Source organism: Ptychodera flava, chromosome 2, assembly GCF_041260155.1.
Source record: "Ptychodera flava strain L36383 chromosome 2, AS_Pfla_20210202, whole genome shotgun sequence".
NCBI lineage: Eukaryota > Metazoa > Hemichordata > Enteropneusta > Ptychoderidae > Ptychodera > Ptychodera flava.
Genome location: NC_091929.1, coordinates 10,264,042 through 10,289,844, shown reverse-complemented (window position 1 = coordinate 10,289,844; position 25,803 = coordinate 10,264,042). Strand labels below are relative to the sequence as shown.

General features: G+C 36.2%; 1 protein-coding gene across 1 annotated transcript; it reads right to left on the bottom strand.

Moving 5' to 3' along the window:
• Window positions 1-4,254: 4,254 nt before the first annotated feature.
• On the bottom strand, window positions 4,255-9,952 carry LOC139114144 (uncharacterized). Its single transcript, XM_070675694.1, has 4 exons — window positions 9,877-9,952; window positions 9,420-9,503; window positions 8,285-8,498; window positions 4,255-7,989 (listed from the first exon to the last, which is right to left on the bottom strand). The coding sequence occupies exons 3-4, from the start codon at window positions 8,488-8,490 to the stop codon at window positions 6,741-6,743; spliced, it is 1,455 nt and encodes a 484-aa protein (XP_070531795.1). The 5' UTR covers window positions 8,491-8,498; window positions 9,420-9,503; window positions 9,877-9,952; the 3' UTR covers window positions 4,255-6,740.
• Window positions 9,953-25,803: the final 15,851 nt, after the last annotated feature.

The following is a 25,803-nucleotide window of genomic DNA, read 5'->3' as shown; positions in this document are numbered from 1 at the left end:
TCTATGTGATACATACATACATACATACATACATACATACATACATACATACATACATACATACATACATACATACATACATACATACATCTTACATACTTACATACATACATACATACATACATACATACATACATACATACATACATACATACATACATACATACATGGATGGATGCTTTCAGGCCTACCTACCTACCTACCTACATAACTACCCTCCTACCTACCAACTACTTACCTACCCACCTTTTTACATGAATATTTATTGGTGAACTTATTTAAGGCGAATGCAATCATATGTAGATATATACACTCCAGTCCAGTCTACATTTTACAATTTACATTTTGAATAAAAACAGAATTAATGAAGGACGTCTTTAAGATGTATTTTAATTTTTTACCTCCCCATTTCGTTTTCTTTTGTCCTTGTTCCTTTTGCAGAGGCATTGCGTCAGGCTAATAGCAGCTGGCTTTGTCTCTGTGGAATATAACTTACAATTAATGACAAATTCTCCAGTGATAAAATTCGGAACAATGAAACGCCAATTTCATGACACTGCCGCTAAAAGTTATATTCAGGTTTGATTTTCTCTCACATCTCATGACTAAGAATATCGCAATTCATAATTTAATGCCAACAAATTCCCTTCATGTTTATTTTTGTATGTTTCAGTCCTAAGACCGGATCATCGATACAGCGCATTGTTTACGGCGTGAGCTGTTTTTGTGAAGAATACTGATTTGAGATCCTAGTCATCCCAGTCTATATTCAGATTACGATTGCAGTAAAGGCTGAGTTAATTAAAGGGTATATGGAGAATGTATTCTAATTTTTACCTCTCCATTCTGTTCTCTTTTGTCCTTGTTGCCGTTGCGGAGTTGTTCCATCAGGCTCATCGCCGCTGGTTTTGTCTGTACGTCCTACAATATAATGAAAAATTAATTAAACTTTCACTAGTGATATCATTTGGAATCATCGAAACGCCAGTTCATGACACTATCGTTAAAATTTAGATTTAGGTGGCACTCTCTACCAACTTAAGTCTAAGCCATCAGAACGACCATGTTCAAATCTAGTGGGTACAAAATTCCTTCACATTTATATTTGTTTTATTGAGTATCTTCAGGCATGCTCTGGGATACAGCACATTGCTTACAGTGTGTTTTAGGTTTCAATGAACTGTTTTTATAAAGAATACTGATTTGGGACCCCAGTCATTCAAGTCTACGTTCAGATTACGTTTGTAATAAAGGCTCAATTAATTGAAGGGTATATTGACAATGTATTTTTGATTTTACCTCTCGCTTTCGTTATCTTTTGTCCCTGTTCCCTTGCAGAGGCCTTCCATCTGCTGGTGGTTTCGCCTGATCTTATGGTGCTGGTTTCGCCTGATGTTATGGAATGTAGTGATTACATTTGGAATGGTAAAACGCCAGTTAAGCATACTGCCGCTAGAATTTAGATTCAGGTCTGATTTTCTCTAAACCTAAAACATCTTAACTGTCAGAAGAAGGCAATTCAAAATTTAATGATACAAATTTCCTTCACTATTATATTTGTATGATCGAGCCTTTCAGACCAGGTCGCGGATTAAGCGCGTTTGTAATGACGTCTTGTGTTTGGGTTTGTGATCAGCCGTTTTCGTTAGCAATACTCACTTGGGAATACGAGTGTGATAATGATTAACATGACTAACCTCGAAGCCAAACAACACATAACCAACACTACAATGCCTTCTTATGAAGGCATTGACAAGAAACTCTTTAGCTACAAAGGCGTACTTTGTCTGTATGCCTTGTTATGACTGACTGACTGATGATGGACGCAAAACCCATTGTATTAACTTCTAGTCATAGTCATAGTAGTCAATAGTAGATATCAGTATAAGAATAGATAGAGCTGAATTTTAATTGGGCTATACAGCCATTCAACAATATATTTCGTGTCGTCATTTTAGGAGAGTAATGCAATATGAGACTATCGAATTTTAGACACAACTGGGGCTATTTCTTCTTTTTGTGAAGGCTTAGTGCTCAGGGAAGTCTGAAAATGGATCATCGAATTCTCAAGCCCTACCTTTGTGCTCTTCGTAAATGCAATAGTGAATGCTTAAAATTAGACAAAGCGTATTTTCATTTTATTTTATTTTTATTTGTTTTACTTTTTTTATTGTTTAATTAATATTACTCATTCAACATGCGAACCCAATTACAGGAGGAGGTACACATAACCCACTACCCAATGAAGCAATGAGGTGTAAAGTGCCTTGCTCAGGGGCACAACACAGTACTGGAGTCTCGAACCCATCATTCTTTGACAGTGAGTTCGTTACTTTGGACCTACCGGGTCTCGAACTCACCATCGTCTTATAGTGAGTCTGGTACCCTAACCACTGCCACACGGTGCTTCATGACACAAAACGGATGTCATTTGCCGATATTGTTGTTTCTCGGTAAATGTCTTACTTGTCCTTGCCTTGTCCTTGTACTATATCGCTAGTTCCTTTTCGCACTTTACAACATCTTCGACCAGACTGGGAGTCTCGCTATCTGTTAATATCGTTTTTATGAAACTGAGATCCGTTTGTGAAATAATTCCTTTGCCCTCCACGCACAAGAAAATTGCTGTCACGTAGGTAGTTTCCGACTTCTCTAGGGTAAAGCTGCCTATCTATAAGTATATTCTTTTATTTCTTCTCCTTGTCTGTGCCTAATTTTCTATTTAACGTGTTGTACAACGTTGTAAAGGGATGTATCTTTTTATGCCATCTTCAGCTCAGCTTCAGAAATCAATATTTGGTGAAACCACTGTCAGAATTTAATTTTTTGTACAAAAGCGCCATTTCACAAATTAAAAGACACATGAGAGTTTGCCAGAAATGTCAGTCACGCCATTGCTATGTCACGTGATTATGACTGAGTGAGCTAAGACGTGGCAGGTTGACTATCAGAGTACTAGTTTGTCGGGGTTTTTTCGACAGAGGTTACAGGTGCCCTCATCGTAAACACGTCTTGTGACCCATTTTAAATACAACCTCTATTTACTCCGATACAAGGTCTACAACAACCGGAATTAAACGCCTTCAATTATTCCGGGTCTCAAAGGGAAGAGAACTTACATTAAGATATCCGAACATCACGAATTAACGTTTAAATTAGAAAATATGAATGATTTCCATAAGTTGTGAGTGAGTCTTACTCTCAAATTGCAAGACTTGATGTAGAACATGTAAGCAAACCATCAACAGCCAGCCACCATATTTGATCCACATAGGGTCAAGCTGCAGTACCAACAACTGACCTCAGAAATTCCCAGAACTGTAAATTATGTTGTCCACTTATGCATGACAGCCTTCAAAACAGGAGTATCGTGACCTCAGTGAAATCGATGCTGTGTACAACCCTCGCTGTTCATTACTTACAAAGTGCACCGAATTGCGGAGATTTCCACAATTGTTCCCAAACAGTATTAGTATATTTGCCACAAGACCTGAAAAGGTATGTCATGCATTTGAGAAAGGCCAGAAAAACCGAATAACGAGGCTTCTCAATTGTTTGACACGACCCATGCTACGTACTACCTGTGATTTCGGGGTTAGCGCTGAGTGTTCCTCAAAAGTGTTTGCAACATCAGTATTATCTTATTTAGAAAAAGTAGAAATTTCCAGCTTTTCGTCAGCATTGAACATGGAATCTACAGTAGATTATTTTGTTGAAACTTGTCATAGCATGCTTTCCAGCCCTTCTTTTGTTGCACGCTTGCTATGCTAATCCATAGGCACGGCGTAGCCTGCATTAAAATAAGGGCAGTGGACCTAGCTAATTGCTGTCCATAGTTTATATTTTGGATCTTCATCGGGGAGCTGGTGTATGGTTTGCAAAACCAAACGCACCGTTCCTTATTTATTCCTTTGTAAGGGGAAGACGGGCCACAGAAGCCGATTGGCGAAAATATAACGCTCATCTAAGACGATGACACTTTTTCTCAACTACAGCTTTGTTCCATTCATTGTCATTTTACGTGTTTATTTTTAACATTTGTCGAAAAGCGTGAGAGCATGACTATATACGTCAAGTGACCCGCAAACCTTATCTCAGAAGGCTTGCTGCATGCCCAGTTATTTTCCGTGTGTGTAAACAGCTTACCAGCAAATGTAAAGTAGCAAAATAAATTTTGGAAAGAAATTCAAATTTCCCATGAAAGGCCGAAAAGAAAGCTACAAAATCATAGATATGTCCTCAATAAACTATAACTCGGTTTTCCTTACGGTTTGTTTTATTAAATCTTATAAAGAGACATTTGGACTGATGAAAAACAAACTTAAACGAGTTGAGGAGACACGTAATAACACACATCAAAACTCATAACTACTTCCCCTTATTTCACCATTCCCTTCTAGATAGATAGATAGATAGATAGATAGATAGACATAACGCATGAGTAAGTAGGCATTTGAACTTAATATAATATGACAAAACAGTAGAAAGGAATTATTAATGACTGTATTTCAAATATTTGTCCTGTGATCACCAGAAGCTATACGTTTTCCTAATGTCGTGTCATGATTTGTTCGTTGAAAATCGTCCAAATCTGCAGGTATCAGGTCACTGTCAACTTAAGCGATATTATTAACCTTATCTAATGTATTAAAAAGTCTTTTACGTATTATGTAAACTGTGAAACCCAAGGCCAGTAGCTGTAACTGTTGGTGATTTTTTACTATGTTTACAAATTTCACGTTCCTGTTATACTCCTAAAAACATGAACTATCAGCGACTGAGCTTGTCAAACAGAGTCTAAAGACTTAACTATGTTCTTGTTTACATTTGAACTCTAGTCCAGACCAAAATTCATTTAGCGGTAATAAAAATGCATATGACACATGTATATACTGCGATGACAGGCGAAACACTCTGTATCTCATGGTTTTAGGTGCAGATGAACAAGAAATTGCTGTTGACATCAAAACAAACGTAGTGAAAAACATCGAAGGTTACAATCTGGTAATTAAAAAACGGAATGATGAAAAAATTGCTTTCAAAATTTCAATATAAACTGAAGAAATGAGAAATCTCACTTAGTGCAATAAAAATGCAAGAGACCACATTTACGTAAAATACACTGCTTGATTCAGGCCTAAAAATTCTCCCCCCTTACATAAGAACACAAAAAATGTATTATAAAACCTTGTAAAGTGGCTTTGCTATCTGAAACGTTTACTTAGCAATAACAAATAAAAGTAATCAAGTACTGAACATTTGTACTGAAGTATTAAAGATCAGAGGATGAATCACTTGATTCGAAAATACAATAGTACTGTTTCATGGGCAGACTTGTTAGATATTTATTTACACTTTTATAGAGTGGTTGAGTAACTTTGTATTCGTAACTTTCATCAAGGCACAGGTATTCAGGTCGACTCTGTGAAATAACAAACTTAGAAAAATCTTATACTCTAATAAAAAACTTGAAGTTGGTCAAAAATGAGTATGCATATACTAACAAATTCTGTCAAAATAAACCCCGACTTACGAATATTCAACACTGTAAAGTTTTAAATGTTCCTTGGGAGTGAATTCCACACCTTTTGTGATACTGAACAACATACTGACTTTTTTTTTCATGTTGACTCACAAATGTAACTATGTTGTGACGACTGAGAGTGCTTAATTCATATAAATGAACTCTTCTCAGATATGAAATCTTACAAAGATCATGCGCAATACTGTCAGCAATACCTAATTATACTAAAATTCCCGTAGGATAAACTGTCAAATTATAAAACGTTTGATGAAGAAAACAACTAAGGAGAGTTAATTCATAATATCAACTCATAAATCGCATACAAATGTTCTTGAGCAAAATGGACATTTTTTAAAATCCCTATTTGTTTCTTTGCTGTCCCCATTAACATGACAGTAATGTTATGTACATTAATCTAAAATAAGTCAACAATGTAACATAATGTGATACTCAATTGGAATAATATGTCCACAAAAACTGACAAGCTGATGATCTATCATAGTTCTTCGAAATTTCCATTGCTTAGTAGGATTCCGAAGAAAATCAATGTCAAGATTTTCCGTTATATACATTTAGTTCTAGCCTTTCCCACACATAAGCAGATAACAAGTTACCATTTTCTTTAAATGTTTCAGAAGTTGTTTTTTTCTAAATTGTTGACATTTTATTTCAATAATTATGCCATGAATATTGTTGATAGATGTACCTCTTGCAATTTAAAGGTTTGTCATCATCGTACATTGGAAATTGGGAATAATCTCATAAATAAAACACCTCGTTTACAAATAAAAGAGTCGAATGCTTACTCTACATCGATCTTGTGTAACACCTGATGTAACGTTGTTTCTCTGAAATACAATCTCAACAACTGTTAAATATCATTCTGTCGACTCGGGGTAAAATATGAACACAAAAATAAAAATACATTGTCGGAAAAGACCATGAATAATAATTTCTTCAAGATGACAAAATGTTATCATGGTTGTTTGGTTGATAGATTCAAAAGAGAATGTGATTGTACAGGAGTATATGATTGTACTGGAGCTTGGAAATGTCAGAGACCGCATAAACACCGACTTTCAAAGGTTTCTAATTGACATTTCAAAACCAGCTTATCTGTTTTTGGATAGTAATCAGTGTGTTTTAGAAATAAATTGTGGTCTATACTTTTGCAGTATCTTCAACAAGCATGTTTGGGACAGAGTGATTGTGCGTATTATTTCAGTTTCTTTAACTCATCTTCAAAAATTTGACTATTTGGGTGAGATTTCATTTCTGTCAGTTTATCTTTGACCTGCCTGGCAAGATCAAATGTGTCACTGTATTTGTTAAGTAAAACATCAGTGATTCGATTGACCCAAATGTCGATATCAGCGTCAGTGTCGATGTCAGTTTTCCCTAACTTTGAAACAATCATGGAATCATGCATGTGTTTTGGGAAATGTTCTTTGAGAAAGTCGGCAAGACCTGAATTAGCGGTGACTAGAACGGGAATACCTGCTGCCATGGCTTCTAAACCGACCATTCCGAATGGTTCAGTCCGGGAGGGCATTAGGAACAGACGACTTTTCTGAATATCTTGTGTGACCAGTTTTTGAGTACCGTATTGCAAAGGATATATATCTAACAAATTGCCATTTACAGATTTCAAGTGTTTTTTAATAAACGCTAAGCTCTCATCCTTGTTCTCTTCAGATATTCCACGGATTCTCCACAGCAATCCATCCATTACAGAGCTGCTTATTGTCGCTACCTTGCCCAGTGCAGCTGCGACAATATCGTATCCCTTAAGATTCTCAACATTTGACACGCGACCTACCGTCAAAATTTCATAAGCGTCATCTTTTGCAAACGGTTGTAAGTTCAAATCAAAGAAACTGCTATCCGGAATCGGAATGAATTCTTTATGTTTGTTATCGTTTACTTCTGATCCACGAAACTCATTCTTAAACTTTTTGTATACCTTCGGACCAACGGAAAATATAAGATCAGCTTGTTCAGCCTGTTGTATTATGGTATCTACCTTTGTTTCGATATCGCCCAATTTGTACGAGCGTCCCCTATGAAAGTCGGTGTCCTGTGGAATGACATGAGTAAACAGATATACCTTAGCCTTTGGAAATCGCTTTTGCTTTATATTAAGTGCCCCCTCTGATGTAATAGGTACGTGTCCTACAATAACATCTAAATTTGTCATATTTTTTTCGAGCGAGGGAAAGTACCTCTGGTGCGCATTATTTAACATATTCAAGTTTATGTTTTGATCTATATCGGGTATCGTTTCTGCTCTTATCAACTTAATCCCGTTATCCTCTGCGTCTTTTTTGTCTTCATCACTCGGCGGGCCCAAAACTGTGACGTAAACAGCATACCCAGCATCCCTTGCTTGTAAAGCTAGTTGTCGATTCACAGACGATATGCCACCTTTTGATGTCCCCCATTCGTCGTTCAGGAACAACACACTCCTAAAACTAACATGATGCTTTTAGTAATAATCAATTTTAGATAAAATGATTGTGAAATAACAATAATCAGCAGCAGTCGATAGAGGTTGATCCAAAAAACCTTACAACTGGTGGTGCTCTATTGGTTAATTCATACACAATTGATATTCCAACAAATGATGTAATTATTTTATAAAGGGGAAGTGTGACTGAGTCTAATTAACACGTCATTAAATATTAAATATCATGATAGGATTTGCAAAGCGACCAAATTGTGACAACAAGTGTTGCGTTATCAACTTATATAATTCCTTACCTCCTATTTCGTTCATTACCGTCTTGTACCTTAGGTAGCTTATTGTTTCCTGACGGTAGCTGGTCATCTCCTGAAAGTTGTAACCGTTTTTCACCAGAAGCCACTTGATTGGAAGGGATTTTGTCCTCTGAGGCTCTTGAATGTCCTTCTTTGATGTATATGCCAATTGCAATAGAAAGTATCCCTACAACTACAGCAAGGCACATACAAACTCCTGAAAATAAAACCGTTTAAATACAGTCACGATAGTTTTACTGATCGTGTCAAAAGCGTATATTTAACTGGAGATAGATTTATATAGACATATATGAACACAAATATACATTTTTTGACATATGCATGTCCGATGGACCGACCGGCCGACCGACCTACCTACCTTCCTTCCTTGCCTACGTGTGATATATGCATATGCTTATACCTATGCCTGATATGTGTATGTGTTAACGTTCTGAAGGCGAATGCAATGATATGTAAATGTGTACCCCAGTCATTCAAGTCTACATTTAGATTACGATTGCAGTAAAAGCTCAATCAATTGAAGGGCATATTCAGAATCGATTTTTAATATTTACCTATCTCTTTCATTCTCATCTGTCCTTGTACCCTTTGCGGACGCGTTTCATCATTGCTGGTTCCGTTTTAGACTGAAAGATTCAGTCGCGTGCGGGCGTTCCGGTGCAATGCGACCTACGACCCTTTACTAAAGCATGTAAAGGGTCGTAGGACGCAGTGCGCCGGAGCGCCCGCACACGACTGAATCTTTCAGTCTAGTCTGTATTTTCGAAAATTGATTACATTTGGACATTGAAATGCCAGTTCATGACACTGCCGCTAAAATTTAGATTCAGGTCTGATTTTCTGCCAACTTAAAGAAGTCACAACCGTCAGAACAAGGCTATTCAAAATAAATTGCGTACAAATTTTCTTCACCTTTCTATTTGTATGGTTGAGTCTTTTCAGACCGGGTCTGGGATAGAGCCCAATGTTTATGGTGTGTTTTAAGTTGGTAATGAGCTGTTTTTGTGAAGTACACTCATTTGGGACCCTGGTCATTCCAGTCTACATTCATATTACGATTGTGATAAAGGCTCACTTAGGTTGAAGGGTATATTAAGAGTGCACTTTTAATTTTTACCTCTCCATTTCGTTCTCTTTCGCCCTTGTTCCCGTTGCCGAGGCGTTGCATCAATTTCATCACCGCCGGTTCCGTCTTTATTTTCTGGAATGTAACATAAAATGTGTTAGGCATGCACAAGTGATAATATTTGGAACATTGAAACGCCGGTTCTTGACACTGTTAGATTCCGGTCTGATTTTCTGCCAACTTAAAGAACTCTTAACCGTAAGAACAGCGCTATTCAAAATTTAATGCGCACAAATTTCATTCACTTTTATATTTGTACGGTTGAGTCTTTTCAGACAAGGTCTGGGATAAAGCCCAATGTTTATGGTATGTTTTAGATTGGCAACAAGCTGTTTTATGGAGAATAGTCATTTAGCACCGCAGTCATTCCAGTCTACGTCCAGATTACGATTGTAATAAAGACTCAGTCAGTTGAAAGATATGTTGTGAATGTATTTTTAATTTTCACCTCTCTCTTTCGTTCTCTGATGTCCCTGTGCCCTTACTGTAGGCGTTCCATCAGGTTCATCACCACTGTTTTCGTCTGTATTTTCCGAATGTAATATAAAATGTATTAGGTATGCACCAGTGATAATATGTAGAACATAGAAACGCCAGTTCATGACACTGCCACCAAACTTAGATTCAGGTCTGATTTTCTGCCAACTTAAAGAAGTCACAACCATCAGAACAGCGCTATTCAAAATTAATTGGGTACAAATTTTCTTCACCTTTATATTTGTATGATTGAGTGTTTTCAGACCCGGTTGTGGATTTAGCCCATTGTTTACGGTGTGTGTTAAGTTGGTAGTCTGCCGTTCTTGGTAAGAATTCTCCTTAGGGAATACGAGGTCGATAATGTTTAACATAACTAACTTCGAAACCGAACGATACATAACCCATACTGTGAGGTCCTCTAAACCCGAAGGTATTGACAAGAAATAACTCGAAGATTTAATCCTCATCACACTTCAGCTACAAAGGCGTACATTTCTGTATGCCATGTTATGACTTAGTGCATCTTTACTTTTGCGAGCGCTGTCCTGGTCTAGGCTTTAAAAACCTAACTAAATTGATTGATTGAAAAATTAAAATTACTACTGACTTGAATTGGCTCAGCAAAAACAAACCTGCAAAACCCCCAAAAACAATGTGAATCCGTTGTGACACAGGATGCAATACACCCAATATACTGTCAAGGTTTAGTATTCGTATATCTGCATCCTACATGAAATTACTCTTTCTAAATTGCTGTTTTTCGACATACCTTTTTTACTTTTCCGACTTTGAACAATTTAGGTTTTTTCGCACTCGTTGACCTTTTGAATGAGAGGTCGCCTGTTGATCTGCTTCAGAAGTTCTTTGATGAGATTTGAATCAGATTTGAAATGTCCTTTTTTCTCTGAGGATATAAATATATCAGTAACATCACGTAGTCCATCGAGTTCTCTCTTTTAATTTTGTCACCGATGAGATTACGTAAGTCATATTCCTCAGATGTGCTTAGGTCGCTGTTTAAATCCTTGTAGAGTTCTAATCGTGGATCGATCCGACAGTCAACCATTCTGGCTACTGTTTAGTCATTTGGATATTAAACAACCATATACCTGGAGAGATAACCAAACAATATAAGTCACAAAACTGTAATACGTTTGTTTGAATCAGTGGGCACTGGTTAGAGTCTGAGTTTATACTGGTATTGTGATATGTGATCATAATGATTTCGTTACGTATGTGTTCTGAAGGTCGTTGGTAGGATACACTTGACGGTTAAGCTAGACAGTCTGAGTAAAAAAAACAACAATAAAATTTGAAATAAATGGCTATCATCATACTGATCATATAAATTTTGTATCACACTGAACAAGGAAAAGTATAAAAAAATGGAAATGAATGAAATTGGAATAATTTTAGCCGGCCTTTCATGGTGGTAAAACATTTACCAACAAGGCCAATACCCCGTCAGTCGAAGAAATCTAAACGCTGATCTGATGTAGAACATGAGATGACAAATCCATACACTCTTTAAGGGGAAAATATATCTCGTCTACCAGCTGTTATTTGTCTAATGAGAAGGTGTCTGTTTTTGAGACTTCCTTTGGTTTTCTGTTCTCTTGTCATATTGCATGAAGAGTGGCGTTAATTCATGAAATAAATTAACGATGTTCAAACATGAAATAAAATCAATCGTGCGAAATCAGATTGTCGTGTATGACATTAAATATGCATATGTGACATTCATTTTCATAAACTTTGAGTACTTCGAACGTATTATCAGTATAAATGAATGAATCAGTTTGTGTACGATACAAAACACAAAGTGTCACTACATGCAAATGTTTAGCCTACAACAGGGACTAGCTGGACACGACGATTGATAGCGACTATGATTTAAAAGTTTTCACAAGTTTTTCATTTTTAATGTATAATTATACAAATATGGGCAATGGCGTCATATAATGATGTCAGTATCCATATCATCAGTGTTACATAGTACACAACTCTCAGTTCACAAATGCCGGTGGTATTCCATAAGGTTAATTGAAAAGTTTCAGACCTCTTCACTTCGCGCATTTTCACAAATATTACACTATGCTACGATTTCATTGTATATGGTATGTTAAGTGCCAATCTATCAATCTTGTTTATGCTCTCAAATACTTCTGTAGAGCTCAAGTTGATTACTCAAAATGACTCGTCCGTTACTCTTTGATCGCTAAGCAATGTACAGATGCTGCTTCTATACAAGATCAAGTTAGGCAAAGTTTAAGCAGAGTCTTGTCCTGGACGATACTAGCGCCATGTTTGCATAAACTCTGTACAGAAATAGTTATAGCAGGAGGGACCATGATGTATAGCGCCCTCTATTTAGAAGGCATGAATGGTCAATTTATGTTGTTGATTCATTTAATCATCGGAATTCTACAAACACCAACGTGCCGGCACGGGCTTGCTGGCACATTTTTCAGCGCGTTTACGCTGAATCTTTGAGATTAGTTGTGGCCTCTCCATATCTAATGCGCTCGTTTACATCACCGATATTTTGCATGATAAGAAAGTTGTGGAAAAATACCTCCATATTTTAAATTTCAAGAACCACCTACATTTTCCTACTCATACACAAAAACCATTGGTAGGAAACATTTAACAATAAACACGATTGGAACTAATTTGGGAAAATCGGATGGTGAATTAATGTCGATTTAGTCTGCAAATGTAAGCTCATTTGCTTTTATTTTTAAGTTACACTCTTGTTTTTATGAGTATTTTGTATTATTGTAACATTCAGCTATAGGGCACCTAAAACTTTTGAGAAATTTGAAAAATATAAAAATCCAATTATCCCAAATTAGTTCCAGTCGTGTTATATATGAATGTCACGAAAAAATTCAAATTTCCCATAAACAACAGCAGAAATTGCAATTGTTTGTCATCCCCCTTTTGCTATAAACCACTTGGTCACATAATAACTGGTGACCTGTCAATCATTACCAACATCAAACTCCAGCAACTCTTTCGGGGGCCACAAAATATTAATTGGAAATTTAATTTCAAAATTATTATGGATGCCGCCGAAAAAATATGCAAGACAGTGGGCTGCAGTTTAGGAGGTTGATGTGGAATGCCTCTCTGACTGGCTGAGCAAAGTCAGAGATAAATTAAATCACATATTTCATATTTCCGTTCTTACAGTAAAGGTGTAAATACTTCCTCGGTATTAGATGACCCGTCTGTCAAAGCATGCCTCAATGCTTTGCACAACGAATTTGTTATAGTTCCTGCAGACAAAGCTTCACACAACATTATCTTTGTCTGTAGGAATTATTATATCTAGTGTATAATAGATAATTAAATCTTCATTCAGATAAGAGTAATACAACATATACTCTTTCCTCCCTTTCTGATGAAGACATTGTTTTCAAAACATTCATCTGTGCTCAATGAATTTGGCATTCCTTTAAAAGAGAAGGACAAAACACTGCCTATGTTGTATTGGATACCTAAACTGCACAATAACCCTTACAAACAATGCTTTTTGCAGGACCAATCAAATGCACTTCTAAACATCTGTCACAATTATTGACTATAATTTTCACAACAATCAAAAATGTTTTTTTCCGATCTTGTGAAAAAGTGTATGAAACAAGTGGGTAGAATTAAATGTGGATATTAAAAAATTCAAAGGAATTGTTGCTTGATAAAGAGTAAAAAAACAAGTACAGGTCAATCCGAATATTTGACTTTTCCACACTATACACCACAATTGCCAACGATAAAACCTAAAACAAGGTTGTCATCTCTTGTTAAACAAGCTTTCCTGCATAAAATTGCCAGTAGAAGGTACGAATATATTACCATCAAACATAGGCCAGGTTTATTTAGTAACAACATGAATGCCCAGCACAAATACACAGAATGAATAAATTATTAACATGCTTAATTTCTTAATCGACAACATATTTGTTAAGTTTGGTGGTATGACATTTCAACAATCTATCGGCATTCAAATGGGAACAAATTGTGCACCACTTCTTGCTGACTTATTTCTGTATTCATATGAAGCAGAGTTCCTACAATCTCTCTACAAGGCAGGGTCTAAAAAACTTGTCAGGCGTTTTAACAACATGCTCAGATATACTGATGATCTTATTAGTTACGACAATCCAGACATATCAAATTACTTATATCATAGTCATCCTTGTGGGAGTTATAAATCAAAAACAAACTGAGGGTAAAAACTCAGCTTCATATCTTGATCTGTTCCTCCAAGTAGGTACTAATGGGCTACACTCTTAGCTGTATGACAAACACGTATACGTATATATGTTGGGTTTTAATTGTTGGGTTTGCAATATAGTTATAGACTGTCAGCTCCAGCATGTGAGAAACCCTTCTAATTTTACACACAATTTACTTTTGCATGGTATATTATGGAACACAACATGTATTGATGAAGAAGGTGGATATCTTTGATAGCTCATTCAGGATGGTCTGACCAAAAATGGCAAAATTAGCTGCAAAAATACAAAATTGATGATTTCATCATAATTTCAATGTATTACATTAAGAGAAAGCCTAGGAACCTGTATACCAAATATCAAAGCTATCAGATGAGTAACTTTTGAGAAACATATTTTGACCAAAAATGGCAAAAATTGACCCAAAAATACAAAAATTGAAGATTTCAATATATCACACTAAGACAACTCCTAGGCACCTGTATACCAACTATCAAAGGCATCAGACAAGTAGTTTTAAGAAACACATTTTTGACCAAAAATGGTAAAAATTGCACCAAAAATACAAAATTGCAGATTTCGTCATATATTCAATATACATGTATCATATTTAGTTCATCTGTAGGAACCTGTATATCAAATATCAAGCTGTCAGACGAGCGCATTTGATGAAATAAAGTTTTGACCAAAAATGACAAAAAAATTCCTTAAAGATACAGATTTGTATATTTCATCACAATTCAAACAAATCTAAGTTGGGTTATCCCTAGGGACCTGTATACCAAATAACAAAGCTGTCTGACCAGTGGTTATGCAGAAGATTTTTTACCAAAAATGCTTTTTTGGTGCTAATTTGCATATTTTCAACAATATCAAAAAAAAAGTTTCTCAAAATCATATTTTTAATCTACACAACAAATATCAAATCAGTAATTACTGCAGTTCTCAAGATATTTGAGTGGACGGACGCCTCACAAATGGACATACATACATACATACATACATACTGGTACATACATACATATATACATACAGACTGACGCCGGACGGAAACCCATCCCAATAGCTTCTATAGACTATAGTCTATATAGTAGCTAAAAAATGGTTCATTTTTGTCAATTCAAGCTAAACTCATTGGACTATGATATTTTTATATCAAATAGGAGTTTGTACAAAAGCCAACCAGGGAAGATCTAGAGACTTTGACTTTTGAGCTACTTCTGCGTCAGCCAGGGGCTTGGTGTGACGTTCACCAACAACTACATCCAGCTCCAAACCCATATCCACAACCTGGACCTGGTAGTGTACTAATGGGGGCACTGCCATAAAAATGCCAACTCAGCAGGAAAATAAATGTTGTGCCACGCGTCGAAACCAAAAGTGCATCACCGATAACTGGCTCTTCAATCATCTTGTCCTGGATGCAAATGTTCTTGAGATAGCTATGCGGTGTATAGCTGATACATATGCTGAAGAACAGTTGAGAGACAATGCATGTTTTAGACATTATGCAGACCGGCAATACATTTTTGGCAACATGGGAAACTTGGAGCTGGCAACCGCCGTGTTGTCCCCTCTTGTTGTGTCTGGGCTATCAGGGGCAGATTTCCAAGCCCAAACAATATATATGTCGGCTATAAAGATGGTGCAATACAGGATTAGGGCGACATTTTTTATTTTTGTGTTTCTAATCTCCCGACCGCCGTAAATTTCATCTCTGACATGAAAATAAAAAAAAAAGTTTTTATTTGCGCCGCCTGAGGCAATCACCCTGGCAACAGCACCACCTTCATCAAATTGTGAGATTGCAGCGACTCAGACTGAAAGGACAGAGAGTACAGAACACTGAACTGAGAGACAAGCAATTGCAGTGACAGTGAATGGACAGAACATTAAACTGAAACAAATACATGTTTTTTTTGTACTTAAAATTGTAGAGACTGAATGGACATAATATTGAACTGAAACAAAGTTTTTTCTTTGGTACTTTGGTACGACCGCCTGCCCTGCCCGAGTATTCCTCTGGAGATGAGAAACAAAAAAATACAAGTCATTGACAATGACATAGTCCCCACTTGTAATAGGAGTATTAGTCTTGATCGGGCAGGGAAATGTGGTCATTAAGAAGTATCACTGGAGTGTATATGTTGAGATCTATGGGCACATAGGTCTATGTCGTTGTTCCCAATTTGAAACACATGAGGCATGTCTAAGTTATGGTTCTAAATCGGGAAAAAAGATCAGACCTCCAGCTGTATTGGCCAGCCAAGAAATACATATGCGCATAATAAATGAGGTACAAGATGTGACATCTTAAGGTCTAATATCCTATCAAAATTGGAGGGTATAGAACTTGCGGTTACTGAGTTATGCATATATATGTATAATCAAGGTCAAAGGTCATCGAGGTCATCAATCAGACCTCTAGCTCTATTCGCTTGCCCAGAATTAGATATGTGCATAATTAATGAGGTAAAGCGTGTGTTGTCATAAGGTCTCCCATCCTACTAAATATAACGGACATAGCATTATCCCTATATACCAAAAATACCGTCAAGGACACTATGTGCTCACATTCGGTTTGAATTGGTCCATTCAAGAAATAAACCAGGAAAAACAAGAATGACAAAAGCAAATAAGGTCTGCAACCTAGGTACTGGAGGTCATCTTTAGGAACATGCATATCAACTTCCATAGCAATGGGACAAGTAGATCCTAAATACATAAGCAAATGTCAACAACAAAAAATAGACAGAGAAGGTTTGATAACAAGAAAAGGTGGGAGTGGGCAAAAACATGTACAAGGGATCTGGTAAAAAGTAATGCTACCTCATCAATCTTCTAGACCCTACCCCCTCCTGAATATCAAATGTTCCACCACTTGGTATTACATAAGGCCATCTGCACAAGATGACAGGAAATATATTTAGAACCTTGGGGATTTTTATTAATGCATTCTAATGTAAACAGCACTTAAGTTAGTCACAGATAGTGGAATGCCTTCCACTGTGGGTGGTGATTACAACATCTGGAATTATCCTGGATCCAAATTTCTCATCAGTTCTTGTGTGTCTTACATAGAAAAGTTGAAAAAATTGGTCTGCAATGAAAAATTCACCTCAGCTTTGTTTTCTGGATCAAATTTTCCTACAAATTGATACCAAATATGATAAAATCATGTTCACAGCCTTTGAAACTGTCTCACAACATATCTTGGGTTGGCGTAGGTCATTTAAGGTCACAAACTGAGAAAATAACCTAAATATACAAATTTGGGGGTTTCCCAACACTTTGAGCAGAAATTTTATCCACTAACATCCCTCAGGACTTTATACCAAATTATAAAGCTATCAAACAAGTAATTTTGAGAACAAGTTTTCTTGACCAAAAATGACAATATTGTCTTGAAAATACAAATTTGTATATTTCAGGACAGTTTCCACATATCTAACTCTTGTCATCTCTCTATGTCTGTGTACCAAATATAAAAGCTGTCTGTCCAGGGCTTTAAAAAGAAAATACTGTTTAAGATTTTTTGACCAAAAAATGACAAAATTGCTCCAAAATAGTAATTTTCCCAATTTTGTCATAATTTCAACAAATTAGAAGAGTAACACCCTTGCAAACATCCAACCCAAATTTGAGAGCGATTGGGCTGGCGGTTTCAGAGAAGAATAATTTTTTACTGAAAATGAGAAAAATCACCAAAAAATTCAGCAAAAATACAAAATTACCGATATCTTCACAATATTCGTAAAACTGTATAAGGTTCACCTAAGGTACTTGTACACAAATTTTCAAAGCAATCAAAACAGCGGTTCTTGAGTTATTGATTCTTGACCATTTCCCATTATGTAAGCTCATTGCATAATTTTGGCAACGCATACTTCATTTGAACAAATCCCATCTATAGCCCAGCATGCATCCACACACCAAATACCAAGCTGAAACGTGCAGCGGTTTACGTGTTTTTGATGTTGACGGACATACTGTACGTACATACATACATACATACACACATACATACAGACACCACCGACTTCAGCTTATACGATAACCTCACATTGGTAAAACCAAATGTGAGCTAAAAATCAGACATCCAGCTCTATTGGCTTGCTCAGAATTAGATATGCGCATAATTAATGAGGTACAGTATGTGGTGTCATAAGGTCTCCTATCATACCATATATGAAGGGTGTACCACTTGTGGTTACTGAGTTATGGACAAATATGTATATTTCAGGTCAAAGGTCATTGAGGTCACGTGACATTTTGTCAAAAAAATTGTATTGCTAAGTTATCCCTATATACCAAAAATCAGACCTCTAGCTCTATTGGCTCGCTCAAAATTAGATATGTGCATAATTAATGAGGTGCAATATGTGGCGTCATAAGGTGTCCCATCATACCATATATGAAGGGTGTAGCACTTGTGGTTACTGAGTTATGGACAAATATATATATTTGAGGTCAAAGGTCACCGAGGTCACGTGACATTTTGTCAAAATATCTGAGATATCTGGTGAACTGATGGACGAACGGATGGACGAACGGATGGACTAACGGACGGACGGACATGACGCAATCTATAAGCCCCTGGACTTCATCCGTGGGGACTAAAAACTGTGTCACTGCATCCTTTTCGCAATATGAGAAACTAAATTTTTATTTTTCTTGGCCTTATACATGGGAGTCTATGGAGAACTGACTTATACATGGGAGTCTATGTAGAACTGCCTTATACATGGGAGTCTATGGAGAACTGCCTTATACATGGGAGTCTATGGAGATGTAAACTAAAAAGTCCTCTAACACGGCCAAATTTGATCGCATTGTGAAACAAATCGACGTGCATCTGTATGAGGTAAGGTACTATTCTTGTGCAAAGTTTGAAAGAAATTGACCCTGGCATGTCTGAGATATCTGCGTGAAGGGACGGACGGACGGACGAACGGACGGACATGACCCAATCTATAAGTCCCACCGGACTTCGTCCGTGGGGACTAAAAAGGGTCACCCTCAACATAACACACATATTTGGTGATTATAACATTTTATTATTTAAAGGACGCACATGTTACTACAGTCATTTATGTGTTTGACACTTCAGTATCACTTCAAATGTTCTTTTGCAGACATAAATAAAGTAAATCTTAAGTTTTTACAGCTGAACTTGTACTCTGTTTATAAGCATCACATTTGAACATTTTCCTTGCCCAGAAATATTGTGGAATGACTGTATGTTGTGTGAAATAAAGCTCTGACAAAGTAGTATGCAGTTACCAGAGTAAGGTACATGAATTCAAAAAGACAAATTTAATGACACAGCCGCAGTCATTGAAATAAGACTTTACTTGACCCATGTTGCATCAATTTACACACCATGAAAAATGGAGAAGTTCTGACATTTTAGGAGAAGTTGACCACTATGCACGCATTAATTGAGTCGGACAGCAATTTAAAGTCCTATTACATGTAACTTTGCCCCCACTTATTTTTTTCAGTGTTTGTTACATTGCAGCATCACAAATGCAGGGAAATTGCCTGAGGTACAGATACTGGGACTTTAAAAGAACAAGTCGCTCACTTTTGACATTATTCTAGTCATTTTATTTTCTTTTGATACATTTTTCATGATGTTCTGCTCATTAAATATGTTCAACTGCCAGTTATGATTAAAGGCACCCATGTAAATGGCCATAAAATATGGCTATTAATTTTTTGATATATACCAATACATGAGTAATGGAAATAATCATTGATAATGGCCATGTATAGAGTTAGTTTATCTGTGACAACAAGGGATTTTGCCTATTTCAGTGTGCAGAACAAGTAGAACAACATAAATTATCTTCATGGGGGATTGGCCAGCACAAACCATATAAGTAGACTAATCCCCTGAGAGCGGAAAAATTCCGCATTACCGAATTAACGGCTTATGACTCCCCAGAGAGTAAATAAACTAGCGATCAAGTAGAACAAAAGATCACAATGTTTATGAATATGACATCACCCGTGATATTTGTAGAGCAATCACCGATTGACAGTCAGTTCACACCTTAAGTAAGGTATCTTTTCATATGGAGATGATTTTGAACCTACAGCGTTGTGCCGGGGAATCTTGGCATGTTAAAAATAAATTAAAATAACCAAAACAATGTCAAAATGCATGACTTTGTCCCTTTTGAATCAAATGCTCGACAGACTACACGGGCCATTACATTATGGCCTACAAAGTTTTAAAATATGGATTCGCACAGTAATATTCAGTCACAATGGGGTAAAAAATGGCCAACTACATGTATGTGGAGCTGTGTCCACTTTCATGGAAACTTTTAGACTGTTCGAACCTACTCAAGTCTGCTTTCACTAATTTAGCTATATCTGGAGAGGGACACATGTTGATTCTCTTGAAGTTCCGGCCAGGATGATCTTCTGCCATTGATACATGTTGTGACACATGACCTTCAACATCCAATCACATTTGAAAGACACTCTTCTGCAAATCTGTGATGTACGTGTACTCCTTTGGCTTCAAAACAGCAGCTGGATAATACTGTTGGCTCAGTTTTGAATATCTGGCAATGAACCTGATAAAGAAGAAATCTATACTGTCTCAGATTGTTCCATCAGTTTCAAAAGTGAAATTTGTTCATTTAGGGAGAGGGGCTGACCTCAATTCAATTTGAGTACATCATTTTAGCACTTTTGTTTTGTGATCACAAGTTCTCTAGTAGCAATGGCAAAATGCTACATTGTACTCTAAGGTAGACATCAACATTTTGCACTTTTGAACTTTCGTGAAGGGTGAGGGGGAGGGGGGTTTGATCTAAAGGAGGGAATTTCATTTCTTGAAGTTATGAGACAATCTTAGACAGTTCCTAACTACAGTTGAAGATTTTTGCAGCTAAAAAAGATATTATCAAATAGAAAAAAATCAGAATAAACAAACACAAAGTATATGGTGTAATAGTAATATTTGCTGGTTTGAGAGGCAACTAATACAATGACTAGATTGTTCATTCAAATATTTTCAGAAACAGCTAAACTTTATAAACACATCTATGTGAAATGGATACCAACTATGTTGGAGCATAAAAATAACACTTGCCCAACTATTACAGTGAATGTTAATTGAGATGCACAACATTAGTTGAGGTGTTCATTAGAAAATTGTCACAAGATGTTTGTGAGAATTGTGGCTATGTATGCAGTATACATGTACCTTGGTTTTCCATCATCCCCAGTGACTTGTTCTCTGCTTGCATGTTGATTAAAGTCAATAGCTGCTAGGAGTATTCTAGCTTTGTAGCCAACATATCTATAGAGGAAATATAACCAAAAAATCAGTTGTACTTGCAATATACCAGGGTATAGAAATGCTGTCACTTTCTATTATATAAACCAGAATGACTGTAATATGTTTAAAGGCGGAGCCTCCCTTTTAAAGGATGCAAAACTATGATGGCGTTCATTGTGTAAGTGGACACAGAACAGGCAATACACAGGCACACTCTCCAGAAAATGCCACTTTTTGGTTTTCCCTGGCCACAAAAACACAAACAGACTGCCAAGTGGTCAGCGCGAAGTTGCTGCTGATCGAACTCTGTGGTTATATTCAAAGTCTAACGCCACTGGAAGACAATTTTTTAGGAAATTCAAGCGTTGGTGGTGGGGAATCAATGACTGTTGGTGATTTGAACCGATCGTCAATCAAACGCTTGGATAAACTCTGTTTGCAGGATTAGCAAAAGGTGACAAGGGGTTAAGATCAGTTTGTGTAATTAATGTTATAGAAATCAACATCGTACTGGCCATGTGTTTAACTAGGAGGAGAACTCTGCTAATGTGAGAACCTGGGATTGAAAAGTGTGGCTTTAAAGGGACAAAGTTTTGACTTTCTTCATAGGTCACCTTTGTTCCATGTCAGGAAAGGTGCTATTTGAAACATGCTATATGGTGAGTTACTGGCGAGTTTTCAGGAATAACATACACAGTAAAACAAGTGACCTAACGGCCGATATAGCTCCGCTGTGTTTATGTAGAGAATAACTATTTTTGACACATGTTGATGAAGAAGGTAGAAATCTTTGATAGCTTATTTCAGTGGCCAGCAAAAGGTAGTGGCTAAAATAGCTGCAAAAATACATGATTAAAGATTTGAATATGAACATTGGATCATCCCTAAGAACATGTCAACCAAAGCTATCTGACGAGAAGTTTTTTGAAAATGAAATTTCCGACCGAAAATGGCAAAAAATGCCCGAAGAAATAAAATTGAAGATTTCACCATAATTTCAATAAATCATATATTAAAATAATCCCTTGGAACCTTTATAACAATTATCAAAGTTATCAGACTCACAGTTTTTGAGAAACAAATTTTTGACCAAAAATGGCAAAAAATTGCCCAAAAAATACAAATTTGCATATTTCTGCAAAATTTGAACAAATCTGAAGTAGATCATTCCTGGGGACCTACCGGGTATGTACCAAATATCAAAGCTATCTGACCGGTAATTTTGAAGAAAAAGATTTTTAAAGATTTTTTGACCAAAAATGACAAAAATTGCCTTAAAAAAACAAATATGCAAATTTCACCACAATTTGAACAAATCTAACTGAAGTCACCCTAAGTAAACTGCATATCAAATTTCAAAGCAATCGAACAAGTGGTTTCAGAGAAGATTTTTTTACCAAAAACAGCAAAAAATGCCCCAAAAATACAAATATGCAAATTTCACCACAATTTGAACAAACTTAAGTTAGGTTATCCCAAGTGAACTGCATATGAAATTTCAAAGCAATCGGACTTACGGTTTCAGAGGAGAAGACAACTGTTGACGGACAACGGAATGACAACAGACGCCAACGGAAAATCAACCTATTTGATAAGCTCCGTGTCGCTGACAGCGGAGCTAAAAGACCTGTCTAAACCCAACACTAAAGGGACTGAGAAAACTGTTTGGTTTTCAGAGGTTTCTGGTTTACAGAGGTTTGTTAATGTGACATTCTGTCTGGGACTGGAGATGTTCAGTATAGACAGGTTCCCAGATTAGATTGGGTTCAGTTTAGACAGGTTTTACCCTACTTCAATGATAGTTACAACATTGTCTTTCGAAACACAGTTGTGCTGGAGTGTGCAACGTAAAATGTATTTATGCTTTTTACAAAAAATACTTACAGATAAGAATGCCTCTTTGGTGCATACCGGTACATGACTATGAAATGACTCCAAGAAGCCTGTATGCCTAAAGAGAAAGAAGTCGAATGGTCATTAAAAACAAAAATCAATCACCAGGATATCTACCGGTAAATGCTCTAATTATTCTGTTACTTGTTTCTTGCAATTGGTAACTTTTTGTCTCTATTTCTGTTGCAGCACATTGTTGCATACTGAAACAATTACCAATCTATGTACATTGTTGTCGACCCAAAATTATTGCACAGAAACAACTGTGTACCTGAAGTTGATGAAGTAAGTAATATTTCTCATCAGACGCTTAAATTATCTCCAACGATCTTTTTCAGAGCCAAGTGTGATGATGAACCTTTCTGAAGCCATGCCGTTCCTTCATGGTCTGGTAATGGGCCATGTCCACATTTACCAATGCTTCCATCCACATTTAACACCCACTCATGTTCATTCATGACATGATGTAATATTTGAAACCAGACTGCCTTTAATTAACATGGAGGAAAAATTATAGTTAGAAATAACACATATGTTCAGTAATGCTGAACTTTTTGTAGCTGATGACATGTCTGGGTTCACCACCTACACATCCTTCCATCCATCCATCCATCCATCTATACTACTACATACATGCATGCATGCCTGCATACATTCATACTTACATATATACACACATACATACTCACATACATACATACACATATATACACACATACACATATGCATAATTACATACATACATACACACATACATACACACATACCGTTACAAACATACATACATAGACACATACATACATACATACATACATACATACACACACACATACATACATGTACACACACACATACAAATATACACACATACATACACACACACATACATACATACATATATACACATACATGCATACATACATAAACACACACACACACATACACACATACATACGGTACACACACACACACACACACATACATACATACATACATACATACACACACACATACATACATACATACACACATACATACATACATACATACATACATACATACACACACATACATATATACACACATACATACACACATACATACACACATACAACATACATACACACACACATACATACATACATACACACACACACACATACATACATACATACATACATACATACACACATACATACATACATACACAAATACAACATACATACATACATACATACATACATACATACATACACACATACAACATACATACATACACACATACATACATACATACATACATACATACAACATACATACATACACACATACAACATACATACACACACATACATACATACATACATACATACATACATACACACATACATACATACATACACACATACCGTACATACATACATACACACATACAACATACATACACACACACGCATACAACATACATACATACACACATACATACATACATACACACATACATACATACATACATACATACATACATACATACAACATACATACATACAACATACATACATACATACACACATACATACATACATACACACATACATACATACATACACACATACATACCGGTACATACATACATACATACATACATACATACACACATACAACATACATACATACATACACACATACAACATGCATACATACATATTCAGCAACTAATTGATTTGCAAAAATTACATGTACCAGTACATGTTCATCATTTCTTTTATTTGCAAAGCATTTTCAGATAATAGAATCACACTGTCACACTGATACATCAAACAAATATTTTTACCTTCATCTTTATTTCACTTCATTAGATTCTCTTGCAGCATACCACAAGTGGTTTCTTACTGCAGCAGCCCAGGGCAAAAGATCCTTGTAGTTTTTAGCCTTTGATGCCTGTATAAATAAATGTGCAGTGACATAGTGAATGGCCAATAGTAACACTGATAATTTGTCATCCTTTTAGTACTTTGTTCACTATTTTGGATGAAATGCAGATGGTATGATATGAAATATCATCTGTGTGCTGAAACACACCAAATATCATCTATACAATGACTGTGTCTAATCATGAATTCATTTAAAGGAAACACACAAGCATGTGCACAATCTTACGTGTATTAAAATATTCCCTGATATCATTGATTGTTTTTTCCACAGAGACAACCATAGAATAACAACAATATAGATTTTATTTCAGTGAATATTATCTTTCAGATATGTATGTATGCATCTAGCAAAAAAGGTACATAAAATATCATGATTTAAAATTTCCCTTCATACCTTTTCTTTCTGAAATCCCTACAAAGGTAAACTCTGTTTGTAAAGGGAGACATGAGGATGGTGTTGAACAGTTCTTGTTTGAAATAACAGCCTATGACTTGTCGGTGAATGTTTTTACCTCCGTGCAAAAGGTCCC

What these genes read in the sequence shown, in the direction of transcription:
- LOC139114144 (XM_070675694.1), bottom strand. Translation starts at nt 8,490, where the DNA reads ATGTGCCTTGCTGTAGTTGTAGGGATACTTTCTATTGCAATTGGCATA. An exon ending in GGTAATGAACGAAATAGGAG is followed by an intron (nt 7,990 to 8,284) that starts GTAAGGAATTAT and finishes TGTTAGTTTTAG; the next exon opens with GAGTGTGTTGTTCCTGAACG.